General features: G+C 41.0%; 1 protein-coding gene across 3 annotated transcripts in view; it reads right to left on the bottom strand.

The window, feature by feature from the left end:
• The window catches only part of TTC12 (tetratricopeptide repeat domain 12), a 355,554-nt gene that overhangs the window by 164,325 nt on the left and 168,075 nt on the right, over nt 1-23,154 (bottom strand). For all 3 annotated transcript variants that reach the window (XM_073603090.1, XM_073603091.1, XM_073603092.1), the window contains one exon: nt 5,750-5,809. In XM_073603090.1, coding sequence (XP_073459191.1) covers nt 5,750-5,809 — 60 coding nt within the window. The remainder of the gene's footprint in view (nt 1-5,749; nt 5,810-23,154) is intronic.

Raw genomic sequence — 23,154 nt, 5'->3', positions numbered from 1 at the left:
TTGTCTAATGTCCCCTGGATGCTGGCTCTGGGAACCCTTGTGTTTTTCCAGTGATCACCCGTGTAGATTAGCCCTGGGAAGCCACCAAGGATCAGAGCGGAGTTATCGTGCAGCCATCACGCATGAGATCCAGCCACGCCCCCTGAATTGTATTTTAACTGTACCGAATGCCCTCATGTTGTTGGTGCTATATAAATCCTGTATTATGATAATAAAAATAAGCCAAAACACAGAAAAAGGTGCATAGACTATTTCTTGTAACACTAATATAGGTGCTTTGACTATATGTGTTGGGGTGTCATTAGGAATAATAGCACCTTAGCATTCCAATTGGGATAATGAACATTCCCATGTGTTACCGAAGGGCAACAGCACAAACTCAGCCTAAGAGATTAGGAAGGATTTTTTTTTTTTTTTTTATATGACAATGCAAACTATATTGTCTAAAAAGCATATTCTGTATCAAGTCAAATGCAAAGACACCTGTTATGAGAATTATATGAAGGCAGTATGAAACAAAGATTCATCTGTCACAACCGGTGGTCTACACACTTGTAGACTGGTATGTTGACTGGTGGTGCATACTTGTTCTGGGTCCGTGATTTAGAAAGTATTAGAGAATACAGCAGACAATTAGCATGAGATTCGAACAACTGACATTTTTCCCAAGAAGGTCAGCAAAAGTGAGTACACCCCTCGCATTTTTGTAAATATTTTATTATATCTTTTAATGTGACAACACTGAAGACATGACACTTTGCTACAATGTAAAGTAGTGAGTGTACAGCTTGTATAACAGTGTAAAGTTGCTGTCCCCTCAAAATGACTCAACACACAGCCATTAATGTCTAAACTGCTAGCAACAAAAGTGAGTACACCCCTATGTGAAAACTTACAAAATTGGGCCCAATTAGCCATTTTCCCTCCCCAGTGTCATGTGACTCGTTAGTGTTACAAGGTCTCAGGTGTGAATGGGGAGCAAGTGTGTTAAATTTGGTCTTATCGCCCTCACTCTCTCATACTGGTCACTGGAAGTTCAACATGGTACCTCATGGTAAAGAACTCTGAGGATTTGAAAAAAATAATTGTTGCTCTACATAAAGATTTCCTAGGCTATAAGAAGATTGCTAAGACCCTGAAACTGAGCTGCAGCACGGTGGCCAAGACCATACAGCGGTTTAACAGGACAGGTTCCACTCAGAACAGGACTTGCCATGGTCAACCAAAGAAGTTGAGTGCACATTCTCAGCGTCATATCCAGAGATTGTCTTTGGGAAATAGACGTATGAGTGCTGCCAGCATTGCTGCAGAGGTTGAAGGGGTGGAGGGTCAGCCTTTCAGTGCTCAGACCATACACCGCACGCTGCATCAAATTAGTCTGTATGGCTGTCATCACAGAAGGAAGCCTCTTCTAAAGATGATGCACAAGAAAGCCTGCAAACAGTTTACTGGGGAGCTACAGTTCATTGAGGGAACCATGAATGCCAACATGTACTGTGACATACTGAAGCAGAGCATGATCACATTTGAAAGCAGAGCATGAAACACACCTCCAAGATGACCACTGCCTTGCTAAAGAAGCTGAGAGTAAAGGTGATGAACTGGCCAAGCATGTCTCCAGACCTAAACCCTATTGAGCATCTGTGGAGCATCCTCAAACAGAAGGTGGAGAAGCGCAAGGTCTCCAACATCCACCAGCTCCACAATGTCGTCAAGGAGGAGTGGAAGAGGACTCCAGTGGCAACCTGTGAAGCTCTGGTGAACTCCATGGCCAAGAGGGTTAAGGCAGTGCTGGAAAATAATGGTGGCCACACAAAATATTGACACTTTGACCCAATTTGGACATTTTCTCTTAGGGGTGTACTCACTTTTGTTGCCAGTGGTTTAGACATTAATGGCTGTGTGTTGAGTTATTTTGAGGGGGACAGCAAATTTACACTGTTATGCAAGCTGTACATTCACTACTTTACATTGTAGCAAAGTGTCATTTCTTCAGTGTTGTCACATGAAAAGATATAATAAAATATTTACAAAAATGTGAGGGGTTTACTCACTTTTGTGAGATACTGTACCTTCACTTTTTGTTGAGAAAAAACATTCCCCTCTGGGTGATTTATGTATATTGCAAGGACTTTGATAAACTTTGTTGCAGATTATTTCCTTTTGTTATAGTTAAGAAATAGCTTTTTGCTTGTCTGTGTCCATGTCCATGAGAATGGGAGTGACTTTATTAATATCAATCAGGTGCTGCACTTTTGGTGTCCTAATGAGGGATGTGTCAGGGTCTGAAACCCTTTAGATATGATCTTCCTTTGAGAGTATCTCACCAAATTTTTTTTTTTGTTGCACAGGATGCCCAGAATCCAGTCCATTAGGGGCACACAGGCGCCGCCCCTATCCATGCGTCCGACCCCCTGATCTAAATGCAAGGCTTAGATTCCAATGGGAGGGGCTGTTTTTTTTAAGCATATGAGTAGAGCCAGAGGCTCTAATAGGTTTCCAAAAGGGTGGGCTTTGGGCGCAGTGCTCTGCACTCTGAGCCCACCCAGTTGTGTGACAATAGCAAATTAATTTTCGCTATTGTAACACTGATTCTCCTCCTCCCACCAATCAGGAAGTGGGTTGTGAGACCCGTCACCCGATTGGCCAAAAAGAGATCCGATCGGATTGGCTGCCAGGAGAAGGAGGGAGGAAACGCAGGGGAAGCAAGGAAGTAGCCGGAGAGAACAGCCCAGAGCACTGCCCACAAGATGGGGTAAGTGTGGGGCCCTGACCTACTGACTGACCGACTCGACCTGGGGGGGTGCCACCCATGACCCAGCCGGCTGTTCGACCGGGGTGAGTGCCATCCATGACCCGACTGACACTAAGCTGCAAGTCAGATTCTGGCAGTGCCGACTGGTGTATTTTTTTTGGAGGGGGGTGCAAACAATCCACCTGCTGTCACCCCGCCAAAAAAAAAAAAAACACACACACCAGCCGCCACTGCCAGAATCTGACTTGCAGCTTAGTGCAGACTTCTGTTGAAAATCAGTGAGCCAATCACACAAACAGGAAATTACATTTTGGGGGGCACTCTGTACACCATTTATGTACATAATGTCTCCAGGTTGCCATTTTGCATTCAATTTTACAGAAAATTATAGCACTGCAGATTGAAAGGGAAAGGTCATTTATAATAACATTCAATTACAAAATGACTTGTGTAGCAATTGTACATGCTATATTGTATTTCTTTTTTATTTCCTTTTTTTCCCCCGCGAAAGTTGAGTTACCCTTTAAGTTTGAAATCAAGCTATAAAATTTCTGAATGCTCTTTAACTAGAATCGATCATTCTATATAAAGCGGAAGGCGTGACATGTTTAAGATAACAACTCTACATGTGTGTGTAATGTCACAGACATATTTCACGAACACTCACAGTAAAAAAAAAGTGATTGAGTAATAAAGACAACATATTAATGCCGTGACAGCTCTAACGCTACACAAGAGGAATAATGAATTCTTTACACATGTAATGACAGGCTGCATCTCCTTACCTGCGTCATTTCCTCCTCCACAATAAATAATCAGCCTTCCAGTCACGCATTGCTTAGACTGACAAGTGGGAAACCAATTTCCTTATCCCCTCTTAAAGCAACAAGCATGACTTATATAAAGTAACTCAATTTGTGATGGGATAACTTCCATCAATGGGCCACTTGAGCCTTAATGTTATGAATAATGGTTTAATTAGTGGAGTGTTATATATATATATATATATATATATATATATATATATATATATATATATATATATATATATATATATATGACAGTTGCTGAAAAATGACAGCTGATGGGAAACATACAAATGGTGGGGCTTTTATCGACAGGCTTTCTTTTCTAACGCTGAATTTGCTATTCGTGCGTTAAAATTGAAAATGCAGTGCTTGACATTTGAGATGCATGGCAGTTCCAATCAGTAACTCTAGTCAAGATGCATACATAGGTGCATAGTTTTACAATGGTAAGCCCCACTCCTCTAGCAGATCCTGGAAGGGCAAGCAGGAGTAAAGCTGGCCATAGATGGTTCGAATCTCAGTCAGTTCAGTGGGGACCATCCGAGAATCAAACCATGTATGGACAGGCTGAAAGTACCTGTACTAGGGTACAACCAGTCTGTCAGTTTTTTTATGTGACTATTGCTAGCTGTTGTTATAGCCGCTAGCAGTAGTCACTGCGTTCTCCAGGTGGGACCCCCCCTCTTCTGCCGGTAGAACACAATGGCTCAGCGAGACTGTGTTGATGGGGGAATTTCGTGATTTTCCTTCCTGCAACCCATGGTTGCTCCATCTATAGCTGGCTTAACTCACTCTTGGTCTCTTACCCTGCCATATACAGTATATTGTTTTCAGAATAATCATGAATATCGAGAGTAGTTTCATTGTTTACATAATATACAAGAATCGAGGAATGACACTTATACAGTGTACACACGGTCAGACTTTTCGACCGGACTGGTCCGGCGGACAATCCGATCGTGTGTGGGCTTCATCGGACCTTCAGCAGACTTTTCCAGTCGAAAATCTGACGGACATTAGATTTGGAACATGCTTCAAATCTTTACGTTGGAACTCCGCTGGATCCAGAAATCCGCTCATCTGTATGCTAGTCCGATGGACAAAAACCAACGCTAAGGCAGCTGTTGGCTACTGGCTATCAAATTCCTTATTTAAGTCCGGTGAACGTCATCACGTACGAATCCGTCGGACTTTGGTGTGATCGTGTGTAGGCAAGTCCGTTTGTTAAAAAGTCCATCGGAAGTCCGTCAAAAGTACGTTGAAAGTCCGTCGGACCAGTCCGGTCGAAAAGTCCGCCTGTGTGTATGCGGCTTTACTGTATTTTGACAAGGCCATCCTAGGAAATCATGAGAACATTGGTAAGTCCCATTTGTTCAGGTATTGAGCAATATGATGCAGGAGCGGGATAAAGCTACTGTATTTGCTGACAAGTCAGATAGTAAAGCCCTGATGTTGGTGCCTATATTTTAGACATGGAACTTTGACTGAATTAAAGTGATACTAAAGTCTTGTTTTATCTTATTAAAAAAACAAATATGCTATACTTACCTGCTCTGTGTAGTGTTTTTGCACAGAGCAGTCCCGATCCTCTTATTCCCAGGTCCCTCGCTCGCACTTCTTGCCCCTCCCTTCTGCCGAGTGCCCCCACAGCAAGCAGCTAGCACCCAAGCCGCTGTGTGTTTATTTAGACACGGAGCCATGGCTTAGCCCCACCTCCTCTCTTTTCTGATTGGCTCACTGACTTTGACCAATGGCACCCGATATGTGTCTCAGCCAATCAGGGGGGAGAGTCCCGTACAGCCGAGTCTCTCAAGCAACATCGCTGGATCGAGATGGGGCTCAGGTAAGTATTAGGGGGGCTGAGGCACAGTGAAGGTTTTTTTATCTTAATGCATAGAATTCTGACTTTACAATCACTTTAAGCAAAGAAAAATCTGGTATTGGATAGTTGTGTAATCTTGTCTGGACTGTTGCGAATTTGCCTCTGAGGGTGTTTTTCATAGCTATCACAGAGTAGCATTTTTTTTAAGGCTTGTTCTATATATTTACTACACTTGTTGTTTTGCTCATAAATTTTTCCTTTAAAAAAAAAAAAAAAAGTAAGTAAACTTTCATATTGGATTAATTTGAACGTTATTGATGGGTCATGTCTTCTATACGTCACACAAAAAAATTGGTCTCTTACCTTCAATGCCCACTCACAGTCTGTTATAGCATTATGGTACTTTTGCAGTTTTATATAAGCCTAAAAGAAATATATTAACAACATAGTTAGAACCATATTAGTACGCTGCAGAACTCAGGCACATACATTTTTTGTCTAGAGTAACAATATATTTTAAGCATTAACATTGAAAAATATATCTTAGTTATTTTTTCTGTCTGGAACCTTTTGTTGTACAGTTTTAAAAAATCTGATTACCTATGTGGCTTGAAGTTGTAAAACCAATCATTCAAATGTACTGTAACTTTAAAATTATTTTTCAATTTTTCTTTTTAAATTCCAATTTTTTACTTTTTATTTTATTTTAATAATACCTAGTGATCCAAATGCAAAGGCTCCTTTTCAGGCACTTCCTGTTATAATATTTCATCATACATTATTCAGGTATGATCTGATGATGTCAACATTATTATTATTATACAGCAGCCCTTTACAACATGAGGGCAGACAGTACAGTTACAATACAATTCAATACAGGAGAAATCAGAGGGCCCTGCTTGTTAGAGCTTATAACCTAGGAGAGCGGGTCAAGTGATACAAAAGGTAATAACTGTGGGGGAGGAGCTGATAGAGAAAAGTAAAGTACAGTTGTTAGGTGAAGGCAGGATAGGCTTCTCTGAAGAGATGGGTTTTCAGGGATCGTCTAAAAGCAGAGTAGGAGATAAATCAGATAGATTGTGGTATGGAGTTCCAGAGGATGGGAGAGACTCGGGAAAAGTCCTGGAGGCTAGAAGTCCTGGGAGGAGGTGACAAGGGAGCTAGGGAGCAGGAGAGAGCAGGCTTTACCTCCCTATTGCTCTAAGACACAGGCTGGAGGGGTATAACACAGCCTGTAACTTGCAGAAATCCACCTACACCATGTTATTGTTAAAAATAATAAAGATTTGATTTCAAATACTGTATATATTTGTATGATGGTTTAACCAGTGAAGGACCAGCCGCCGCAGTTATACTGCAGCAGGTTGGCTCCCCTAGGCAAATCGCCGTAGCTGTACGTCAGCCACTTTAAGAGCTCTAGGGGGCGCACGCGTGCCTGCGGCGCGACAACAGAGCCGATGTGCATACCCGGCAGCCACGATGTCCTGAGAGAGACAGAACAGAGATCTGTGAATGTAAACAGACAGATCTCTTTTCTGTAAGGAGAGAGGAGACAGATTTGCTGTTCATACTGATTATGAACAGCAATCGGTTTCCTCCTCCAGGCAGTCCCATCCCCCCAAAAATACTAAAAATACTCCCTAGGACACACATTTAACCCCTTGATCGCCACCTAGTGTTAACCCCTTCCCAGCCAGTGATATTTATTTAGTAATCAGTGGCTATTTTTACCTCTGATCACTGTATAAAATGTCAATGATCCCAAAAAAGTGTCAAAAGTGTCCTATCTTTCCGCTGGAATGTCACTGTCTCGCTAAAAATCGTTGATCACCGCCATTACTACTAAAAAAAAAAACGCTTATTGTGTACACCAATCACACTGATTGCCCCCCAATAAAGAGGACCTATCACCACCCATCAAAGTACCTGTCAGCACCCATCAAAGTACCTGTCACAGTTCATCTGAGTACCCGAGTACCTGTCACAGTCCATCTGAGTACCCGAGTACCTGTCACAGTCCACCTGAGTACCCGAGTACCTGTCACAATCCATCTGAGTACCCGAATACCTGTCACAGTTCATCTGAGTACCCGAGTACCTGAGTACCTGTCACAGTCCATATGAGTACCTGTCACAGTCCATATGAGTACCTGTCACAGTCCATAGGAGTACCAGAGTACCTGAGTACCTGTCACAGTCCATATGAGTACCTGAGTACCTGTCACAGTTCATATGAGTACCGAGTACCCAAGTACCTGTCACCAGCCCATCAGAGTACCTGAGTAAACTGTCACCAACCCATCAGAGTACCCGAGTACTTGCCACCAACCTATCAGAGTACCCAAGTACCTGTCACCAGCCCATCAGAGTAACAGAGTACCTGTCACCAGCCCATCAGAGTACCCGAGTACCTGTCGCCAGCCCATCAGAGTAATGGAGTACCTGTCACCGGCCCATCAGAGTACCCGCATACCTGTCTGCAGCTCATCAATTTACCCAAGTACCTGTCTCCAGCCCATCAGAGTACCCAAGTACCTATCTGCAGCCTATCAGAGTACCTGAGTACCTATCTGCAGCCCATGCCTCATAGAATATATGTTAGGGGTTTGCTTTCCAAAATGGGGTAATTTTGTGGGTAATTCCACTGTCCTGGTGCTCAAGGACTTTCAAAAGTGTTATAGGTAGGAATGAAATGAGATGTGTAATTTATGCTCCTAGAATGCCTGAAGGTACTACTTCAATGTTGGGCCTCTGTATGTGGCCAGGCTGTGTAAAAGTCTCACACATGTGGTATCACCATACTCGGGAAGAGTAGCAGAATGTATTTTGGGGTGTAATTATTGCTATATACATGCTATGTGTTAGAAATATCTTATAAATTGACAACTTTGTGTAAAAAAAAATGTGTTTTCATTTTTTCCACATTTTCCAAAAACTTCTGGAAAAAAATGAACCGTTCAAAAGACTCACTATGCCTCATAGATTATACATTGGGGTGTTTGCTTTCCAAAATGGGGTCATTTTGTGGGCGTTTCCATTGTCCTGGTGCTCCAGGGCCTTCAAAAGTGTAATAGGTGGTTGAGAAATGAGATGTGTCATTTATGCTCATAGAACACCTGAAGGTGCTACTTCAATGTTGGGCCCTTGTATGTGGCCACGCTGTGTAAAAGTCTCACACATGTGCTATCGCCATACTTGGGAAGAGTAGCAGAATGTATTTTGGGGTGTAATTTGTACTATGCATATGCTGTGTGTGAGAAATAACCTAATAATATGACAATTTTGTAAAAAAAAAAAAAAAATCTTCATTTTGCAAAGAATTGTGGGAAAAAATTACAACTTAAAAAAACTCACCATGCTACTTACTTAATACCTTGGAATGTCTACTTTCTAAAAAGGGGTCATTTGGGGGGTATTTGTACTTTCCTGACTTGTTAGTGTCTCAAGATATGAGATTCACCTGATGTACTGAAGGCCTGATCAGATGTGATCAATTTTCAGTGATTGGCACCATAGTTTGTAGACTCTATAACTTTCACAAAGACCAAATAATATACACTAATTCGGGTTATTTTTACCAAAGATATGTAGCAGTATAAATTTTGGCCAAAATTTATGAAGAAAAATTACTAATTAGCAAAATTTTATGACAGAAACAAAGAAAAAGCCATTTTTTCACAAAATTTAGTCTTTTTTTATTTATAGCATAAAAAATAAAAAACCCACTAGTGATTAAATACCACCAAAAGAAAGCTCTATTTGTGTGGAAAAAAAAGGATGCAAATTTTATATGGGTACAGTGTTGCATGACAGAGTAAATGCCGTTCAAAATGCGTGAGCGCTGAAAGCTGAAAATTGGTCTGGGCAGGAAGGGGGTGTAAGTACACTGTATTGAGGTGGTTAAGGGGGCAAATCCTTTCTGTCCTTAAGTGGTTAAAACAGTTTATTCATTCATTAATTATTTTTACTATGCATTTTAAAGGCTGCTCTTTTTTTAATGTGACCAGCAGCAGAGGACTGAAATCTCCTCTTGCTTATGTTTCCCTGCATACAGGCTGGGAAAGAGCTGGGTCATGTGACAGCTGTATATTGATTATGAAAAAGGTACTTAGATTCTTTTTTATTAAAATAATTACAGTGCCATCATCCACATCCTAAACAGTGTGTGTTTAGTAATACTTTAAGTACCTGAATTTGACTTTTTGACCATTAGTCCCTTGTAGTCTCATAGTGCAACTCAGAGAGGGGGAGGGAGTAGCAACATAAGTAGCCAATCAGATGTGTTGCAGTGTAAGAATGATGCTAGTAAGAGAGAGCACTGTGACAGAGCCTATTGGTTGGCTGCTTCTCCTTTCACTGTCCAGGCACAAGAAATTGCAGCAGAGAAAAATCAGATCTCCTGCCCTGCAAGAGAGGGCTGTACTTTTGACAGAGCTTCGTAAATCACAGGGCTGGATGGATATAAATACAAATCCTCTAGCAGGTAACACAACGCCCATACATATATCTGCCTGGAGTTAAGCTTTTTTGTAAATCTATGACTTGGTAACAGGTTCTGTTTAGCAGTACAAGTTAATCTATCATTTCAGTTAATCCATTTATAAAAGAGCTAAATTGGAGAGTTCAAAGACAATTTAAAATTAGGTCATAGCTTAAAAAAAAAGATTATCTATAGACAGATTTAAAGCAGATATGCCACCTAGTATTTAGTTTCAATTGTATCTGATGTGGCAATTTGTATTTCCTGGTCATAGGTGTGCACAGCCTATTGCCTTAGGGTGTGCACCCCAAATGTATTAAAACATGGACAGTGTTAGTAGAGCAGTGGACTTGTCAGTAGGGCAGAGGTTGGTTTCAGTAAGGCAGTGTATGGTGTCAGTAGATTTTTATTTTTTAATTTTTTTACAATTATTTTTAGTAGCACTGTTATGGGGATTTGGTCAACTATCAGCAGGGGGAATCTGCGCCACACAGGGTGATTAGGATGTGCCCAGGCACATCCGGCACACCCCCTGCGCACGCCTATGTTCCTGGTTCAGCTCTGAAGAAAAGCTGTGAAGTTACAAAAATAAAATGATAACTCTAACTTCAGCTAATATCTTACATTACCATCACCATGACCTTATAAACGATATAATATATTATTAGAATCGCCCCAGACTTAGAAAACAAAATATCTTACAATTATAGCCACCATGTAGTGCCAAATACTCCACACACTGTACTCTTTACAAACTGAGCAAAGAAACACTTGCGGACATCATTACCATCTGGTTTTAGAGTGAGGAAGGTGAAGAACCTCTGATGGTTTTAGTTCTGTTTATTTCCCCATCAGAGAGACTTGTCTTTATTTCCGGTTCCAGAGACATGACAGGAAGTAAATTAAAATCTCCCCAAAAGGAGGCAAATATTTTTGTTAATAGTTTTCACTGTAACTGGTGACCCCATAGGAGAATCCTCTTACAGTATATCTTGTTTTAGTGACAGCTGCAAAATGGTCACCAATAGTCACCGGGAAACAGTGAGATTATGATCTTTCCCCACTCTACCCAAACCTGGAAAACACATTTTGGCTGAAGGGCTACTTTAACTGACCATACATATTACCTTTGCATTATCTTTTTCATGACCTTTCCACACCTGTACAACTATCTACTATGTCTATCCGACATTTAATATTACTACCACTAATTGACTAATGTTTCCACTGTACCAATAATTAGCGATGAGCGTCGGGTTTGGGTTAACCATGGGTTCAATCTGAACCCAGCTTGTTTGTAGTTCGATGAATCGGCAAACTGAACTAACAAATTTCACCATTTCGTCCTACTGCCAGGACAAAACATGAGGGGAAATCCAAATGTAAAGCTGTAACCAAAACAAGAGTAAAGGGGAAATCTCCCAAATGGCCATATCTGGTCTTAAGACGACTGTCAAAAGAATTTCTCTTACTTTTGGTAGTTTCCATCTCACTTGCTGTTGTGTTTTTGGGACAGGAGGAGCGGGGAAATATTGACACTAGGGCAACAGCAGAAATAAAAACCTAATAAAGGTTCTTCCCCTTTTCCAATGCTTCAAAGACATAAAACAAGTTTGGGCTGCAAATTTCCAGTAAACAGACCATTTCACTGACTTAAAAATTGCAGGTAAAAGCTCATGTCTTTAAATGGTTATTTTCAAGCTTTCCGGACAATAATCTTTAACATTTTTTTGTAAAGTAATGGTTACACAAATATCTCGCTCCCCTAGGATTGCCTTGCTCTCCATGATCCTTGGCTCAATCTCGATGGCTAAGAAAGATGTCCTATGTCATCTTCCTGCTGCCGCAAGAGTGGTTATCCCAAGATACTGGAAATCAACAACCACACCCTCCCTTGCCAAATGAGTGTCTGAACTGGACACTGTCTGGGACTTGGAAAGCCTGCTGGCACCGGAAAGTGTTAGACAAGAATAATTCCACAAAACAAGGACTCCTTGGTCAATATTTTGAAGCTTGTCTTTAGGGCTAAAACCCCTAATCGACTACAATCGAGTATCATCGAGTATGAAATTAGTTGTCAACCATTTTCATAATAAATTTGGCCAGCCTATTAATTGGCCTGCATACAGAATGCATTATTTGTTTACATATCAGAAAATACAGGTTAGGACACATACAGCTCAGTTCACCATCCATATATGTCAGTAAGTGCAATAGAACTTGTAAATGTGAATGTGTGAGGAGCAATACCTCATGGTACATGTATTCCTGGGCAAGAGAAGAATGTGAGTGATTCTAAAGGCAGAAGGTTTTTTTTCCCTTATTATAGGGGCACTCTGTACTACAATTTGCAGCTTCCTATAGGGGCACTCTAAAGGCAGGAGGAACCAGAAGCGCCGGTGGGGGGGCCCCAGAAAAAGAGAATCAGGACAGGTAAGAGCAGCTAAGTATGACAAGTTTGTTTTTTAAAAAGAAAAGAAAATCCAACAATTACAATCCCTTTAAGGGCTCTGTGCAGGGAAGATCAGCATCTGAACACAGAAGCTGGAAGTTGATAGACTGGAGGTAATATAAGGCATTACAATTCCATTTAAAGTAAAAAAGTTTACCAGTATTGTGCCCCTTGACATTTTCCACATTTTTTTTGCAACTAAAAATGTAAATGTATTTTATGTGATAGACCAACGTAAAGTGGCACATAAAATTGTGAAGTGAAAGGAAAGTGATAAATGGTTTTCAAAATTTTTTACAAATAAATATGTGAAAAGTGTGGTGTGCATTTGTATTCAGCCCCCCTGAGTCAATACTTTGTAGAACCACCTTTCGCTGCAATTACAGCTGCAAGTTTTTTGGGTATGGAGTTTGCATGTTCTCCCTGTGCCTGCGTGGGTTTCCTCCGGGTACTCCGGTTTCCTCCCACACTCCAAAGATATGCTGGTAGGTTAATTGGATCCTGTCTAAATTGTCCCTAGTATGTATGAATGTGAGTTAGGGACCTTAGATTGTAAGCTCTGATGTGAATGTACAATGTATATGTAAAGCGCTGCGTAAATTGACGGCGCTATATAAGTACCTGAAATAAATAAATAATAATAAAGTATGTCTCTACTAAGGTTGCATATGTAGAGAGTGACATTTTTGCCCATTCTTCTTTGCAAAATAGATCAAGTTCTGTCAGATTGGATGGAGAGCATCTGTGAACAGCAATTTTCAGGCCTTGCCACAGATTCTCAATTGGATTTAGGTCTGGATATTGACTGGGCCATTCTAAAAACATGACTATGGTTTGGTCAAAACCATTCCATTGTAGCTCTGGCTGTATGTTTAGGGTTGTTGTCCTGCTGGAAGGTGAACCTCTGCACCAGTCTTTTGCAACCTTTAACAGGTTTTCTTCTAAGATGACCCTATATTTGGCTCCATCCATATTCCCATCAACTCTGACTAGCTTCCCTGTCCCTGCTGAAGGATGATGTGCAGTGTTAGTTTTCCACCACACATAGCATTTTGGTTTTAGGCCAAAAAGTAAAATTTTGGTCTCATCTAACCAGAGCACCTTCTTCCAAATGTTTGCTGTGTCCCCTACATGGCTTCTCTCAAACTGCAAACGGGACTTCTTATGGCTTTCTTTGAACAATGGCTTTCTTCTTGCCGCTCTTCCATAAAGACCAGATTTGTGGAGTGCACGACTAATAGTTGTCCTGTGGACAGATTCTCCCACCTGAGCTGTGGATCTCTGCAGCTCCTCCGGAGTTACCATGGGCCTCTTGGCTGCTTTTCTGATTAATGCTCTCCTTGCCCGGCCTGTCAGTTTAGGTGGACGTCCATGTCTTGGTAGATTTGCAGTTGTGCCATACTCTTTCCATTTTCAGATAATGGATTGAACAGTGTTCTGTGAGATGTTTAAAGCTTGGGATATTTTTTTATAACCTAACCCTGCTTTACACTTCTCCACAACTTTATCCCTGACCTGTCTGGTGTGTTCCTTGGCCTTCATAATACTGTTTATTCACTAAAGGTTCTTTAACAAATCTCTGAGGGCTTCACAGAACAGCTGTATTTCTACTGAGATTAAATTACACACAGGTGGACTCTATTTACTAATTAGGTGACTTATGAAGGCAATTGGTTCCACTGGATTTTAGTTATCAGAGTAAAGGGGTATCAGAGTAAAGGGGGTAAAAGGGGCTGAATACAAATGCATGGCACACATCTCAGATATTTGTAAAAAATGTGGAAAACCATATATCATTTTCCTTCTACTTCACAATTATGTGCCACTTTGTGTTGGTATATCACATAAAATCCCAACATGACAAAATGTAGAAAATTTCAAGGGGTATAAATACTTTTTCCTTGTCAAAATATTTTGATATTGTGATGATACCCACTCACATATTTCCAAAATAGCACACATATAGTTGGATACAATAAGATGTTATAGTGGTGAAGCGTTTCACTAATAATAGCTGGTAATTTAGAAATAACTTAGAGAATTTGATACTTTAGGTAGGTTAACATAATTTGAAATATGACCTTAATATTCCATAAAAGTATAAATAACTTGTATATAAACTTTTACAATGTAACGTGAGTATGAGTATAGAGAAAGAGAGGAGGAAGAAGAAAAGAGAGAAGAAGGGACTAGAAAGATGAGATGGAGTAAGAAAAAAAAGAAATCCGTGAGATCAGGTCGAGGGCCACCACTTTCTCTGAAATAAAGGCATTCAAGCATATAATCTCCTACCCAACTACCATGGCAATAGCACTTGTTTATCAAAAGCTGGTGACAAGAAATTATCCATCCAAGGATGCCATATTTTTTCAAACTTGGGCATCATGTTTGTTTCAAGGGCAATCATTTTAGCATGGGTCATTGTATTGTTCATTCTATTCACTGCTTCATTAATCACAAAATCCGGAGACCTCCACGCTTTCGCTAATGTTTGTTTGGCAGCTGTAAAAAGCTGAACCAGCAAGTTAAATTGCGAGTATGTTAGAAATTCCGGTTTCAGATTGAGAAGTTCTGTTGCTGGATCAAGAGGGTTTATTATTTTAAATAATTTTGATGCAATATGGAATATTTCCTTCCAAAAGGCTTGTGCTTTAGGGCATATCCACCAAATATGAAAATATGTGCCCAAATCTGAACAACCACGATAACATTGTGTGGAAAAATTTGTAGTATATTTAGCTATCCTGGTTGGTACTAGGTCTAGGTACCACCTAGTTAAAACTTTGTAGTTTGCCTCTATTGTCAAAACATTGGGAGAGGCTGATTTTGTTATCGCCCAGATTTGGTTCCAATCCGTATTTTCTATTGTACTTTCTAGGTCTCTCTCTCATTTCTGTACATATGAAGGCTTTTCTGAGTTGGGTTGGACGAGTATCAGTGAATATAACAATGAGATTGTACTATTTGAATGCGGAACATTCCTACAGACAGTTTCAAAGCTGGTTAGATGGTTAAGGGGGCGTCAGAATTTAGGAAAGGAGTGAAAAAGTTTTTTATTTGAAGATACCTAAATAACACAGATTTAGGCAGTCCGTATGATTCACATAGAGTTGGAAAAGGGAGAAAGGATGAAGAATGCACAAATTTGTGCATATTCAAAAGATCTAGGGAAACCCACTCTCTGAATGATTTAGGTGAGACCATGCAGGATAGAACGCTGGATTTTTATAAAATGAAAAAGAGGATTATGTAATGATTGTAAATTGTTACTACTTTTAGTTCTATCCCAAATAGAAAGAAAGTGTTTAGTCATTGGATTTCATATGTTTCCAAGGTCTCTAGTAGAGATCCAAAGAATGTTGGATATTGATAACGGGTCACACTCCGCTGCTTCGATAAGCACCCACAAAGGAGTTTCATGACTTGCGTGATATTTAGTAATGCTGCCTAAATGTGCTGCTTTATAATAATGTGCAAAATTTGGACAACCCAAACCACCTTTGTCTTTGGGAAGGAATAGCGTGTATTGTTGAATACGTGGTTTAGCTGTGCCCCAAATAAATGTCATTGCTCTTTTCTGTATAATTCTTAAAAAGTAAGCAGGGATTGGAATTGGCAACACTCTGAATAAATATAATAGTTTGGGGAGTATTGTCATTTTAATTGCATTCATTCTTCCAAACCATGATAACGGTAGATGGGACCAAGATTTCAGCAGATTTGACATGGATTTCAAAATTGAGGGATAATTGAGTGAGAAAAGGTCTGATATAGATGCAGTAAGGTTAATCCCTAGATATGGAATTGATTTTTCACTCCAGGTAAAGGGGAGTCCCTGTTTTGCAGAGGTTAGTTCTAAGATTGAGAGGGATATGTTCAGAGCTAAGCATTTTTTAGGGTTACTAGAAAGGCCAGAAAAAGCTGCAAATTCATTGAGAATTGGGATAAGGTTGGGACCCGATACCTGAGGGGAGGAAAGAAATAATAGGATACCATCCGCAAATAAACAAAGTTTGTGTTGGTAACCTCCTATTTCAATTCCTGTTATGGTAGGATCTGATCTAATTAATTGAGCAAGTGGTTCAATTAAGAGGGCAAATAATAGGGGAGAAAGTGGACATCACTGTCTTGTACCTCTTTCTATGTTAAAGGAGTCAGACTTATACCCAGCATATTTGACATAAGCACTTGGTTTGTTGTATAGAGCCATAATCCAATTAATATAGTTAGGGCCAAAACCCCATTTTTGCAAGGTATAGCTTAAATAAGGCCAAGCAATAGAATCAAAGGATCTCTTGATGTCTAGCGATAGGAAGCAAGCTGGTATGTGATGTGTTTTTGCGATATGAGCTAGAAGAACAGCTCTACGTACGTTATCTCCAGCTTGTCGTTTAGGCATAAAGCCAACTTGGTCGCGATGTATTAATGAGCCAATGATTTTATTAAGGCAAGACGCTAGGATTTTTGCCAAGATTTTGATATCAATATTTAGCATGGAGATTGGACGATAGTTGGAGCATGAAGTTTCACCTGAGTTAGGTTTTGGAATCATACAGGTGACTGACACTAGGGATTCTTGTCTAAAAGATTTATTTTCCAGTAAATTATTGAATGCATCTGCCAGCAGAGGGGAGATAATGTCTGCAAAAGTGTGATAATATAGTGCTGAGTACCCACCAGGGCCTGGTCTTTTATTTGTTTTTAAATCCCTAATGGCATCCATTACATCCTCCGTAGTTATAGGTTCATCTAGGTGTGTTTTATGAGATGAATATAGTGTAGGTAAGTTGATACGTGAGAAAAAAGCATCAGCTTCATTGTGGTTAAAATTATTTGTTTCCGAATAAAGGGAAGACAAGACTGAATCAAATTTTTTGACAGTTTTTAGAGGGTTACTAGTGTAAGTATTTCTGGCCCATTTAAGTTTAATTGGTTCATAAGTTTTATTTATAAATTTTAGTGCTCGTGCCAAATAGGTGCTGAATTTTAAGTAGAATGCATGTTTAGTGCGTTGTAATGCTTTATCAGCAGTGTTTGTGAGAAATAAGTCATATTCCAGTCTAGCCTTCTCTAACCTAGCTTTTGTTATTGGGGTGGGTGGGATTGTTTAGGAAAGCTGTATAAGAGGAGTTAAATTTAGTTTCTAATTTTCGTTCCATATTAATACGTTCCCGTTTGAGTTTCCCCAATTGTTGCTGAAATACTCCTCTTAGAACGGGTTTATGTGCTTCCCATAAGGTCAATAAATACTTTTTCAATACTTTCACTGTTTCACAGTTTAACTACTTAAGCCCCAGACCATTTCGCTGGCCAAAGACCAGAGCACTTTTTGCGATTCGTCACTGCGTCGATTTAACTGACAATTGCACGGTCGTGCGACGTGGCTCCCCAACAAAATTGATATCCTTTTTTTCTCACAAATAGAGCTTTCTTTTGGTGGTATTTGATCTCCTCTGCGGTTTTTATTTTTTGCGCGATAAACAAAAAAATAGCGACAATTTTGAAAAAAATGCATTATTTTTTACTTTTTGCTATAATAAATATCCCCCAAAAATATATAAAAAACTATTTTTTTTCCTCAGTTCAGGCCGATACGTATTTTTCTACATATTTTTGGTAAAAAAAATCGCAAAAAACGTTTATTGATTGGTTTGTGCAAAAGTTATAGCGTCTACAAAATAGGGGATAGTTTTATGGCATTTTTATTGATATTTTTCTTACTAGTAATGGCGGCGATCAGCGTTTTTCATCATGGCTACGACATTATGGCGGACATGTCGGACAATTTTAAAGCGATTTTGGGACCATTCACATTTATACAGCGATCAGTGCGATTATAAATGCATTGATTACTGTGTAATTGTGACTGGCAGTGAAGGGGTTAACCACTAGTTCGCATTGTAGGGGTTACGTGTGTCCTAGGGAGTGATTCTAACTGTGGGGGGGGGGGGAGCTGTGTGTGACACTACACTGATCACCGCTCCCGATTACAGGGAGCGGTGATCAGTGAGAGTGTCATTAGGCAGAACTTGTTTACACCGTGAGACGATTGAGCCCGCGGGACCTGCGATCAAGGTCACGGAGCTCCCGGTGGGCGGGCGCGCGCCCGCAAGCCGCCTTTTTAAAGGGCAACGTACAGGTACCTCAATCTGCCTGTATGTGCCCTTCTGCCGCAGTATATGTGTGCGAGGAGGTCGGGAAGCGGTTTAATGAACCCCTTATAGTAATGTTTATCTGCTGTTTTTGTGCTATAAAGATCAAATTTTTCATTTTTTTAACCAATCATGACAGGTGATTAAAAAAAAAAAGCATGCTGCTGCCACCAAATGTCTTAAGTTGGCCATACACATATCAATTTTTGGACAAGAGTATTCATACAAATATTTGTATGAAAATTCTTTGTACATTCGATGAATGGATGAGTGTCATTCAAAAATCTCAGTTGCGTTTAACAATCAGATTTAAAATAAATGTAATTTCGGAACGAAAACCACATACAGTGTCCAAAAATTAACTAGATCAATAAAAGTTTTCTATTCTCCTTCTTCAAACTTTCCTGTCACTGTGGTCGAAAATGAATGTCAATTTGACCCTACTAACGGTTAGAAAATCGAGCAAAAATTTTTGAAGGAAAAAATGTATGGCCAGCATAAGTGACAGCAGGCACAGGTAGCTTGTATCAAGCTACCTGCCTATGACAAGGGAGTCTGTTATGTATAATAATATCCACTTGCCGACCGGGCCATAATGATGGCTACAGTGTGGTTGGTTAATTCTGGGAGAGCCTACAATGACGTCCTCCCAGAATCGCTGCGTGCCCTGTCCCTGATGGTCGGGTCCTCTGGACCCAGCGCATCATGGATTTGGGTAAAGGGTCAATGACAGGGGGTGATCAAATATCGGAGCGATCACTTGTAAACAAGCCGGAGCATGTCCGGTTTAGTTCCTTCCCTCTTCTCACACCGATCAGTACAGAGGAGAGGAGAGGAGGGAACCAGTGCAGCAGCGCTTGTGGGCTGGATCTGAAGTGTCCACATAACTGATCTGTGTCCATTCATGGCTCATCCGTGCTACATATATGCCCATCCATATCTCATTCATGCCCACCCATGGCTCATTTATGCTCATTCATGGCTCATCCATGGCTCATCCATGCCCATCCATGGCCCATTCATGCTCATCCATGCCCATCCATTGCTCATTCATGCTCATTGATGCCCATCCATTGCTCATTCATGCCCATCCATGCCGCATTCATGCTCATCCATGCCACATTTGTGCTCATCTGTGCCACATCAGTGCACATCTGTGCTACATCCATGCCACATCAGTGCTCATTCATGCCACATGCATGCTACATCAGTGCCACATCAGTGCTCATCCGTGCCACATCAATGCTCATCCATGTCACACCAGTGCTCATCCATGCCACATCAGTTCTCATCCGTGCCACACCAGTGTTAATCCATGCCACATCAGTACTTATCTGTGCCACAACCATGCCACATCAGTGCTCATCCATGCCACATCCATGCCACTGCAGTGTCTCACAAAAGTGTAATAGGTAGTCAACTTACATTTGAAATGTATGCCCTTAGAACACCTTATGGTGCTCCCTGCATGTTGGGTCTGTATGTGGCCAGGCTGTGGAAAAGTCTCACACATGTGGTATCGCCATACTCAGGAGGAGTAGCAGAATATATTTTGGGGTGTAATTTATAGTATGCACATGATATGTGTTAGAAATATCTTATACATGGACAACTTTGTGTAAAAAAAAAGCGTGTTTTCATTTTCCTTCCACATTTTCCAAAAACTGGTGGAAAAAAAAATTACATGTTCAAAAGACTCATTGTGCCTCATATATTATACGTTGGGGTGTTTCCTTTCCAAAATGGGGTAATTTTTTGGGTTTCCATTGTAGTGGTGCTCCAGGACCTTCAAAAGAGTAATAGGTAGTCAAGAAATTAAATGTGTAATTTATGTCCCTAGAACACCTGATGGTGTACCCTGCATGTTGGGCCTCTGTATGTGGCCAGGCTGTGTAAAAGTCTCACGCAGTAAGAGGAGTAGTAGAATGTGTTTTGGGGTGTAGTTGCAAGTATGCATATGCTGTGTGTAAGAAAAAAACTGACAATTTTGTGAAAAAAAAAAAAACATTTAAAACATTCTTCATTTTAAAACATTTAAAACATTCTTCATTTTGCAAAGAATTGTGGGGAAAAAATTGCAACTTAAAAAAAACTCACCGTGCCTCTTACTAAATACCTTGGAATGTTTACTTTCCATTCATTTGGGGGGTATTGTACTTTCCTGGCTTGTTATGCCCTGTACACATGGTCGGACATTGATCAGACATTCCGACAACAAAATCCATAGATTTTTTCCGACGGATGTTGGCTCAAACTGGTCTTGCATACACATGGTCACACAAGGTTGTCGGAAAATCCGATCGCTCTGAACGCGGTGACGTAAAGCACGTACGTCGGGACTATAAACGGGGCAATAGCTTTTGTCTCTTAATTTATTCTGAGCATGCGTGGCACTTTGTGCGTCGGATTTGTGTACACACGATCGGAATTTCCGACAATGGATTTTGTTGTCGGAAAATTTTATAGCAAGCTCTCAAACTTTGTGTGTCGGAAATTCCGATGGATAATGTGTGATGGAGCCCACACACGGTCGGAATTTCCGACAACAAGGTCCTATCAAAGATTTTCCGTTGGAAAATCCGACCGTGTGTACAGGGCATTAGTGTCTCAAGAAAGTACAGTACATCAGGAGTGATCAATTTTTAGTGATTGGCACCACAGCTTGTAGACTATAACTTTCATGCAGACCAAATAATATACACTGATTTTGGTTATTTTTACCAAAGATATGTAGCAGTATACATTTTTAATTTATGAATAAAAATTACTAATTTGCAACATTTTAAAAACAGAAACAAAGAAAAATTTTTTTTTTTTTAATTTTCGGTCGTTTTTCATTTATAGTGTTTGGTGAATCCTTCCTAAGGAGAGTAAAATATAACGCAGATAAATGTTTAGCTAAGGATTCCTGGGCTAGTAAGTCCTCAACCATATCCGATACAAGATCAGGCGGTGTTGGGAACTGTGCTCGAAATGCGTGACGCAACTGATGGTATCGGAATAACATTCATGCAGGAAGGTCGTGTCTACCAGCCAGCTCCTGAAAAGATCTAAGAGATCCTGCCGACACCACATCCTTCAGTACTTTGATGCCCTATCTGGCCCAAACTTGTTGGTCAGGGATTGACCGAAAGTATGGAAGTAATGGGTTTCCCCATAACGGGCAAAAAGGGGACCACCTGTTGGGGGAGAGAAAGTGTTTCCTAGCCCGGCTCCAGACCCTAAGGGTAACTTTAGTAAGGATTGGTAAAGAAGGGTACGCCGAGGCCCCCCTACAAATCAGGTTACCCAGTTCTCAAAGGGATCCCACGATAGCCGCCTCAAGGCAGACCGCAGCATTGGCCCTAGACTGCTCCAGCCACCACCTAACCTTGACCAACATGGCCGCACAATAGTACAATAGCAGATTAGGCAAGGCCAACCGCCCACAGTCAACCGGGAGCTGAAGGGTCGACTTAGCTATACGAGGGGTGGATCCCCGCCGTAGAAAGGTCCCAATGCAGCTATCGAGATCTTTGAAAAAAAGACTGGGGTATCCACACAGGGCAGTTCCTGAAAATATAGTTAAGTTTAGGAAGATAGATCATCTTCAGGATATTAATACGTCCTAGGAGATTAAGGGGCAGATTAGCCCACCGAGTGCAGTGGTCCTTGAGGCCTGTCACTATGGGTTGGAGATTGAGGTGTTGAAAGGACTGGGGATCCCGCATAACCCTAATTCCTAAGTATGTAAATTCATCCACCCAGCGTAACGCGGTCTGAGTTGCAGATTGTCTAGACAGGGCATCAAGTGGGAACAAGACAGATTTGCTCCATTTGATACGGATTCCAGAGAATCGTCCAAACACATCAAGGGTCTCCAGGGCAGCCTGTAGAGAAGCACCCACGTCTCGCAAATATAACAAGGTGTCGTCCGCATAGAGCGATATCTTCTCCTCCAGAGGGCCAACCTCTGCTGGATTCTGCTGGATTTCCTGACCAGAACTGCCAGGGGCTCCAAGGCCAGCGCAAACAGGCTGGGGGATAGAGGACAACCCTGTCGGGTCCCCCTCCGGAGGAGAAAATAATCCGAGAGGGTATCATTTACCCGAATTCTCGCTTTAGGGGTTTTATATAACAGTCTCAACCAGTGTAGGAATTTAGGTCCAACTCAAAACTTCCTCAACACTGCCCATAAATACTCCAATTCAACGGAGTCAAAAGCCTTCTCCGCGTCCAGAGAGGCTATGACTCTAGTGCCCCTGTTGCTATAGGAGGTGGTTGAATTAAGGAACAGACGACGGATATTGATATCAGTGCCCTTACCCGGCATGAAACCAGTCTGATCTACATGGATGAGGTCCTCTATAACCATACCGAGCCTATGGGCTAAAATTTTTGCTAAAAGCTTAGCATCAGCATTAATTAAAGAAATAGGCCGGTAGGTGGCACACTCTTCAGGGTCTTTACCGGGCTTGGGCACTAAAACCACTATCGCCTCAGACCATGACTCCGGCAAGGAGTCTAGATCTATGGATTGTTTCAAAAGGGTAGTAAACTTAGGGGCCGAAAATTCCTGGTACATGGAATAAAGTTCAATGGGAATGCCATCAGGACCTGGGGCCTTGCCGGATTGCATAGACCTCAGTGCCTCCTGCACCTCTTCCAGGGAGATGTCCTTATCCAACTCCTCACACTTCTTCGT

Source organism: Aquarana catesbeiana, linkage group LG10 (genome assembly GCF_042186555.1).
Source record: "Aquarana catesbeiana isolate 2022-GZ linkage group LG10, ASM4218655v1, whole genome shotgun sequence".
Lineage (NCBI taxonomy): Eukaryota > Metazoa > Chordata > Amphibia > Anura > Ranidae > Aquarana > Aquarana catesbeiana.
This window is presented reverse-complemented; position numbering and strand designations above follow the sequence as displayed.